This window comes from Scomber scombrus, chromosome 12, assembly GCF_963691925.1.
Source record: "Scomber scombrus chromosome 12, fScoSco1.1, whole genome shotgun sequence".
In the NCBI taxonomy this organism is placed as follows: domain Eukaryota; kingdom Metazoa; phylum Chordata; class Actinopteri; order Scombriformes; family Scombridae; genus Scomber; species Scomber scombrus.
In genome coordinates this window covers 30,539,643-30,548,208 of record NC_084981.1, presented here as the reverse complement: position 1 = coordinate 30,548,208, position 8,566 = coordinate 30,539,643, and the positions used below count along the sequence as shown (strand labels likewise).

At 37.9% G+C, this 8,566-nt stretch overlaps 2 protein-coding genes across 2 annotated transcripts in view; both read right to left on the bottom strand.

Annotated features, from left to right (window-relative positions):
- The window catches only part of LOC133991968 (cystatin-F), a 4,368-nt gene extending 3,543 nt beyond the window's left edge, over window positions 1-825 (bottom strand). Inside the window, exon 1 of the mRNA XM_062430593.1 lies at window positions 710-825. Within this exon, the coding sequence (XP_062286577.1) occupies window positions 710-764 (55 nt within the window). The 5' untranslated portion in view covers window positions 765-825. The remainder of the gene's footprint in view (window positions 1-709) is intronic.
- A 927-nt stretch (window positions 826-1,752) lies between these two features.
- LOC133991577 (GTPase IMAP family member 7-like) lies at window positions 1,753-2,463 on the bottom strand (the record flags this gene model as incomplete). The annotated part of the gene is made up of 1 exon (XM_062430032.1): window positions 1,753-2,463. A coding segment is annotated over one exon (711 nt), but the record flags the coding sequence as incomplete, so codon positions are not given.
- Between the last annotated feature and the right edge of the window lie 6,103 nt (window positions 2,464-8,566).

Below are 8,566 nucleotides of genomic sequence, written 5' to 3'. Positions count from 1 at the left end.
GGACTCTAGAGACCTCAGACAGAACCAGACTCTAGGTTAGAAGAAGCCTCAGACAGAACCAGACTCTAGGTTAGAAGAGACCTCAGCTCATTGTTGAGTAAACATCTGGTAAATAAATAAAGATTATTGATCACATAAATACTTAAAGTATCTCAAAATATTATTAACATACAACACTTACAGTAAATGTGTTTAGCTGCTTTTCATCACTGACTTTTAAATATAGTTCAACATTAGAACTAAAAATAACTTTAACATGAAGCAGTTTGTAGATTGTTCTGAGTTGTATTGATTTAATATTGTTTTGGTTAAAGAAGCTGACGTGTTTCAGGTTAAAGGAAGTGAATTAAATAAACATCTTTAAACTGAAACTACGCATAAAAACCTCTCAGGCATTATAAGTGACTCATGAAAACAACTCAATGAAACAGAAACCAGATATACTGAAGATATTTAACATTATTTTCTCTCTTTTTATCTGTTCTTTGTTTGTTTTGTTTGTGTTTGGATCATTTTTAAACCTTTTCTGAGTAAATAATAAGTTTTAAAGTTCAGTTTGTGTGTTAAACAGTGTGAGTCAGAAGGAGGAAGTGATGCTGTGGTTTGTAAACTGATCAACAGGAAGTAACTGAACCTCAAACCTGATTGTGAAACAACATTTTAAACATTATTTGCATTTCTAAACAGATGTGAGTGTTTGTGTTCTCACCCGGAGCAGCGAGCAGCGAGCCGAGCAGCAGCAGCAGCAGCGTCTTCAGTCTCATGTTGACTCTCTGATCTCAGACCTGCTGTCAGCTTCCTGCACAACCTGCTGCTTCACTCCTGCAGCCTCTGTGACATCACTTCCTGTCAGTGGAGGACTTCCTGTGCTGAGTCATGCTTACAGAGACTCAGAGGTGTGATATTATTTATTATCACTTAGTTCAGCTGTGTGATGTGCAGCTCTGTTGTTAGTAAAGTCAAACATTTCCACATATTAACAGTTCTGTGTGAAGTCTGAGGTCATCATCATCATACTACAGAACATACAGGAACTATGTGCACAACATTTAACATTAATTATTAAATATTATTATTATTAATTAAGGCTCCATTCAGGTTCCTGCTGTTGCTCCAGTGTTAGAGGAGCTCTGATTATTACATACTTTAGTCTGTAGAAGATGTATTTTCTGGTTGTATTCTAATAAAGAGACTGATAATAATGATATATGATCATTATAGCATTGATAAAATAACTCATCTAATGTTGGCCTAGGACTAGTCAGAGAGGACTGTGTGTTTATCTGTAAATAGCAAGAAGAAATCATGTTTATATGTTTATATGTTTCTATCTGTTGCTTGTGCACTTTATGTTTCACCGTGGGAAAACGTACTCTCGATTCCTTGTATGTCTTGACATGTGAAGAATTGACATTAAAGCCACTTTGACTTTGATGTTTATCAGCTGACTCATCACTTTGCTTTTAGTCCAGATAAACAGAACTGTACAGCAAACACAGTCAAAACATATTAACATTTTATTTGATCTCACAGCTCAGATACAGCATGGATGATATCTGTTTAGTACTGCAGGTGGTTTTTATGCTAATTTAACTAATAATTTAAATACTGACAGATGATTCACAATAAATCTAATACATTTCTCGTTCTGCACACAGCATTGATTTTACGTTGTCATGTCTTTATGTTGCACAGGTTAGCTACAGCTCCTCACACAGGAAGTCTCTCCAAGTTCATGTCTTTGTCTCATGTTCACATTCCTGCCCTGCACTGGGCCTTCAGCTCCTCCAGCTCTTTCTTCCTCTGGGCTTCATTCTCTTTCTGGATCCGTTCTTTCTCCTTCGCGACGACTTCTTCTGCTTTCTGGAGCATTTCTGCAGTGTAGTGTGATCCTCCATTCATTGCAATCATCTTCTGTATTTTATCCAGAAGCTGACTGACTTGTGGCGGGTCGCTGTTGTTGTTGGTGAAGACGTGATAACGGCCGTAAAACGTCTGGATGATGCGTTTCAGGTCTTTGCTCTTTGAGAGAAACTCTTCAATGGATTTATTCTTCAGTCTGTCTCCATTAGTGAACAACATCAGCATGTGTTCAGATGCTTCTTCACCAAACATTTGTTGAATCAGTTTCACTGTTTCTTTCTCCTCCTCTGTGAATCTGCCCACCTGAAGAACCACCAGGAAGGCATGTGGACCAGGAGAAGACATATCAATGCACTTTGTGATCGTCTTCATCACTTCTTCATTGGTTAAAGTTGTGTCGAACAGTCCTGGAGTATCAACGACTGTAACCTTTCTCCCTTCAACCTCTCCACTTACTTTCCTGCACTCAGATGTGACAGACACTGCAGACACTTCAGACTCAAACACTTCATCACCTAAGATGGTGTTTCCTGTTGAACTCTTCCCCACTCCCGTCTTCCCAACCAGAACAATCCTCCACTCATCAGAACCTGCAGATAAACACACAGAAACACAGAAAAATTATATTAACATGATTTAAGTGAGCTTACTGGAGGAGTGGAGTGTTTCCAAAGTGATAGTTAATGTATTAATAGTACTAGAACACTGTGAACCTTATGTACCTACTAGAACACTGTGCTCTCAGCTCATAGAACCTTATGAACCTACCAGAACACTGCGCTACCAGCTCATAGAACCTTATGAACCTACCAGAACACTGCACTCCCAGCTCATAGAACCTTATGAACCTACCAGAACACTGCACTCCCAGCTCATAGAACCTTATGAACCTACTAGAACACTGAGCTCCCAGCTCATAGAACCTTATGAACCTACTAGAACACTGCGCTCCCAGCTCATAGAACCTTATGAACCTACTAGAACACTGCGCTCCCAGCATGCAGGCCTACTTGTGGTTCCTAGCATCTCTAAAAGTAGAACAGGAGGCAGAACCTTCAGTTCTCAGGTTCCTGTCCTGTGGAACCATCTCCCAGATTGGGTCGGGGGGGCAGACACCCTCTCTACGTTTAAGAGTAGGCTTAAAACATTCCTATTTATTGTTTTCTATTCTTTTTATTGATGTTCTTTCTTTTTTTTACTGCTGCAATACTTTACATTTCCCCACCGTGAGACTAATAAAGGAGCATGTTATCTTATCTTATCTTATGTAAACCAACTGGGAGCAGAGTAATTAGTAAGGTGTTACATGTTTCTCACACAGCAGCTAGTTGGTGCTGAATGGTGTTTATAGTTTATTCAGATAAAAACAGCAAATCTTCAGATTGACAGCAGCAGATGTTTCAAAGTGTTTTTCTCTTTCTCAAAATTGTTCTTCATGAATTTTCTGTTGGTTCATTAATTGATTAATTATTTCAAGACTGGTTAAGATCAGACACATAAAAGTAAAACATAACAACTGAATTCTTATATAAAAAGTAAAACTTGAACTTACCTGTAGAGGTTGCAGCACACATGATGAATATCTGAGAAGACCAAATGGACTCTGATGATCTCTGTGTTGGACGTCTCTTTTGAAAATGAATGGCTAATCTTTTCTGACTGTTGTAATAAGTTCAGACTTCTTATCTCCTGATGGGCGTTCACTCTGGTCTCTGCAGGGCTGAACTTTCTGTCATTGGTCTGAACACAACGTGACAGCCATATGATGATAAACACTGAATCATGGAGGGGGGGGCGTGGTTCGGACAGTCAGCTGTAGGAGAGAGAGGCAGAGCTGGCTCAGCTGGAGCAGCACCAGGTGAGTTGATTAGCTCAGCTGGAGTGAGTTGACTAATCAAACTCTCCTTTGTCTCTGCAGTCGTGGCTGGACTGGAACGGGCTGCATACAGAAAGCAGAGTTGTGTTGCAGCTGAGGACAAGAGCCCTAAGTTTGCATTTGTGTTGTGTTTAAGTTGCATTTGATGGAGACGTGTCTGAGTGCCGGACAACAGCAGTCAGGAGCTCCACACCTGTTTATTTACCAAATAAGAGACTAACTGACCAATGTCTGTTCATTTCCCCTCTGTGGTAGAAACTGTGCTACAATGCTGTTAACCATCAGCCTTATAAAGATTACTACTGTGACACTGTCAGTTACACATGTATATGAGAACTACAGCGGATACTCTGGAGGTTCATGTTAAACTATATTAAAGGTTTTAAGAGTCACATCTTTTTTGCAGCATCAGGAGTTTCTTGACTGAAATTTTAACCCAAATTACAAATAAAGACGTCAAAATGTGGCTCCAGAAAGACTTATTTATTTATTTATTTATTTATAAGAAAAAGGATGTTAAACCAACACAACTATAATGTGTCAAGGATCAAACAATAAAGTTAAAAACCTTCCAATACACACAAAGTAAATGATTATCTGCAGTCACTGTTGTTCAGATCAAAAGACCCCATGATAAAATAATCATATCAAATTTTTACAATCATATCTCTTGTTGGAAATTTGCAGATCTGCAGAACAAAATGCCCACATGAAGATAATAAACATTAAATCATTACAACCAACTGGAACAATAACGGGACAGTCATATGATGACAAACGTTAAATTATTTTATGATTTTATGAGAACTACAGTTGATACTCAGGAGGTTCATGTTAAACTATATTTAAAGTCACATCTTTTCTGCAGCATCAGGACTTTATTAAACAAACTAATTGCTTTTCAATGCAATTTATAAATAAAAGTCATGGATGAAACAATAAAGATTAAACCTCCCAGTGCACATAAAGTAAATAATTAACTGCAGTCACTGCTGTTCTGTAAAAGTGAAGAAGGATCAAAGATTAGTTTGATCATTTTAATCTAACATTGTGGATTAAACAATCTAAAATGTTTAATCTAACATGTTAATCTAACATTGTAAGATCACTGCTTTTGCCTCATTGACTGAGTCTTATAGAATATGTGTTGTTATCTTTAGGAGGCCCGTTGCTCTTCTTCTATCTTGGCTTATATCCAGATACGGTAGAAGCTCAGAGTCTTGGGTTTGGGAACCCTGGTAAAGAAATCATTTATGACCTGAGGCTCTGGTTTTCATATAGGCGGATATGTTTGACCAATCACAGATGATTCCTTTATTCTCTTAGAAACTATAATAGTTTAGACTCTTTGCTAGTTTTGATGAGCTGATGTCATTCTGTATGTTTGCTTTCTATCTTCTTATTGTACAAGAATAATTCTTTAATCTTCAACCCAGCAGTGTTTGTGTATTATTTCATATGTGACAATTTCCACAACAGTTCAGATCAAAAGAACTCATGATAACAGAATCATTTTAAACCTTTACAATCATATCTCTTAATGGAAAGTAAAGGTCTGCATAACAAAATGCTCACATGTGGATAAGAAATGTTACATCATTACAACCAGCTGGAATGAGGATTAATTTCATTCAGTAGGACAAAGTTTAATGATTTTTAACTAAATACTGAAATGCTGAAACAATCAATCAATAAAAAAATATGATTAATTACTCAGTCAACTCTGCGTTGAGTGTATTAGTCATAATATAAAACAACACAACAGTGAAGAACATGACTTTTACAGTTGTTTTTATTGAGCAGAAGTTGGATCTCTGTCTCTTTTGTCTCCCTGTGAAACTGACTGTGGGTCTGCAGACTGGTGCTGATGCTCTGAGTGGCAGGAAGGGAAGGTGATGTTGTCTTTGCATGAGAGAAGTCACATTACCTTACCATCATTTTCTCTGTTGTCCTCTTCTGAAAGTTTCTCTTCAGCTCACTGTCTTGTTCATCATCTTGGCTTAACTGAGCCACCAAATGACTCCTTTTACTTTTATGTTCCTATGAAAGCTTCCCTCCACTATAGGGAGGACTTTGTTGGGCATCACTGTGTTGGTGGTAACTACGAGACAAGAGCTACTAAGCAGCAAATGCTGAATTGTAGTTGAATGGCTAGTGGAACGTAGCACAACGAGCTAACCAGTGTCCACCATGCAAGAGACGTTGGGAAAGGGCATGAAAGAAACGTGCTAGGTTAGCAAACTACTGTTGGTTCTACAAGCTGATATCAACCAGATCAAGAGTAACAACACTTAGCTTCAAACAGAAGTAGACTGCATTCTACAAAGGCCTGAGGAAGCTAAAAGCTGGATTCACAGTTAGAGGACGACAACGTCAGCCATCACTAAACTATTAAAAAGAATACCCAAAAATGTGGCCGTCAAGGATGTTGGTAACCATGATGTTCATACTGGCCTCAGCGCATTCTGCTTGTATTAATATTTACATTTATAGTCGATGGGCCAAGTTACTCTAAAAAGTTTTGTTTCCTTTTTTTAGGTGGAGCTGATCTGCGTTTCAGTTGGAGGAGGTTGTGTTATTGATGATGACTCACAGACCTTGTTGGGGAGGGTTCATGTGATTGGTGGATAACAGAAGAGTGGGAGAAGAAATATACTTGGCCCTTTTTTCTTTTGTTGGTTGTTCTGTCTTGAATGGGGACGGAGGGTTGTGCAGGGAGTTTAGCACAGTTACTGTTTTTGTGTTGAAAGTCAGACAGAATTTTATTCAACAAACTGCTTATTTTTATCTCTTTCCCTATTTAGTTTTCTCTAATTATGCAGTACACAAACCATTACGTTACGGCTAATTTCATAAGGTCCATTAGCTGTAACTCAGATGGATCTCAGAACCTTTTAAAAGGACAAAATGTTTATCATACTGTAAATCCCAGCAAGTGGATGTGGCCCTTATTCACAAGACAGCAAGAGGCAGCATAAAGATGATGAAGGTAGAATAATATGCATCCAGGCCAAGCTTAATAAGGTTAAGTTTGCTATATATATGAATGTGAGTAAGAAAGAACCAGTCCATTGGGTAAATAAAATGTTGGGGCGAGATAGTACAGTCACATGATAATGAAAAGGGGTTTTAACCAGGTGCAGGGTCCTTGAAAAAACTACTCCTGTTACTTATGTGCCAAGAAATAGGAAGTTCATATATTTGCAGATTAAAGGTCTGGGAGTCATTGTTGTTGGGGGATTGGTCAACACCAGAGGAAAGGAATATACACTTTACTCACACAATCACAAATCACATTAGTCAGTGTAATTAGTGCCACGGGTGCTAAGCAGCAGCAAAGCTGTAGAGGGAGTGACTCGATTGTTGAAATTCCAATTTTTCCCGATTCTCCTTTGAAAGTGAATGGGAATTTTTTTTTTAAAACCACACAATTTCACCTTTTTTCGGAGTCACCTAGCTCTCTCATACCTGCACGTAGAAATGTGATTCAAACTTTAAAACGGAGGAAAACTTGTGCTCTCTCCCAAACACCAATTTTTTGCATAACATGTAAACTTTTCAAACTATGAGCTGTCAAACGAGGAGTGGAAATCACTTTTTCTTCAAAGTTAGAGTGGAAGCGTCAGTTAGCTTGAGTGCGAGAACCAGTAAAAAATAACCCTAATTTTTATTTTCAACTCGAGCTCACGGCCAAACCGTGAAAAGGAGACAAATAATTTTATATCAAAATGTAGACATAGGTGTTGGGATTCATAAAATGTGACGTTGACAGGCGGGGTCTGCACAAAATTTAAACGGGGGGGCCGAGACCGGCGGCAATACCTGTCTCGCTCCCCATTGGCCCTAATGTAATCGTCTGTTTTTTTTCAAAAGAATCTCACTCTGTCTTCGCACTGAGCTTACGCGCTCATTTTAAGGAATATCTGAATAAAATAAACACTGTCAGAATCTGCCGGCTTCTGTGTCTCTCACAGTGTTTTCGTTTTTTGGACAGGAGTTACGGTTTTCTCACAGTTTGCAATTTTTCGGGACCTTGTCAGAAGCCAAATTCTGGGGCATTTCGAGATTTTTTTCCAAGTACATTCTCAAATCGCCGTAGCAACCGTAGAGCCTTAGCTGTCCTTAGCAACCTGTTGCTGGGCAGAAACTGAGCTACTTTTTTGTGATTAGCTAATTCCTGTCTGTCTGTTTTGCCGGTTAACTGAGCAAGCTCGGCCGTGCTAGCTCATTTAATCACTTGAAGGCTTGATGCAAAATTAAAGTCAATCAATCAATCAAATCACAACAAAAATCTCAAGGCACTAAACTGTACTCGTCAGGTTTCATTTAAAGAGACCAAACATTCCCAAAGTATGAGGAAAGTTATTACAATCACTTTTCTGTTCTTTGTTTTTATGTATCTAATAAATTTAGTTTAATATACTCAGTATCAGCTTTATGTTCAATGTCTTTACATACACACCTGTTACAGTAAAGAGCAAAGATCATATGAAACACAAAACAGAACTCAACCATAGTCATTTATTTCATATCTCAAAGTGGAAACAACATGAATACAATTTGTTTTATGCTGCTGTCTTTTGTATTATTTGTTTAATATGATGATGCTTTGTGTTTTTGTATTAATATGATGTGTTCATGTGCTTTGTGTTTATATATTAATATGATGTGTTCATGTGCTTTGTGTTTATATATTAATATGATGTGTTCATGTGTTTATATATTAATATGATGTGTTCATGTGTTTATATATTAATATGATGTGTTCATGTGCTCTTGGGGACAAATGAAGTAATTGATTGATTGATACGTTCAAATATGAAACAA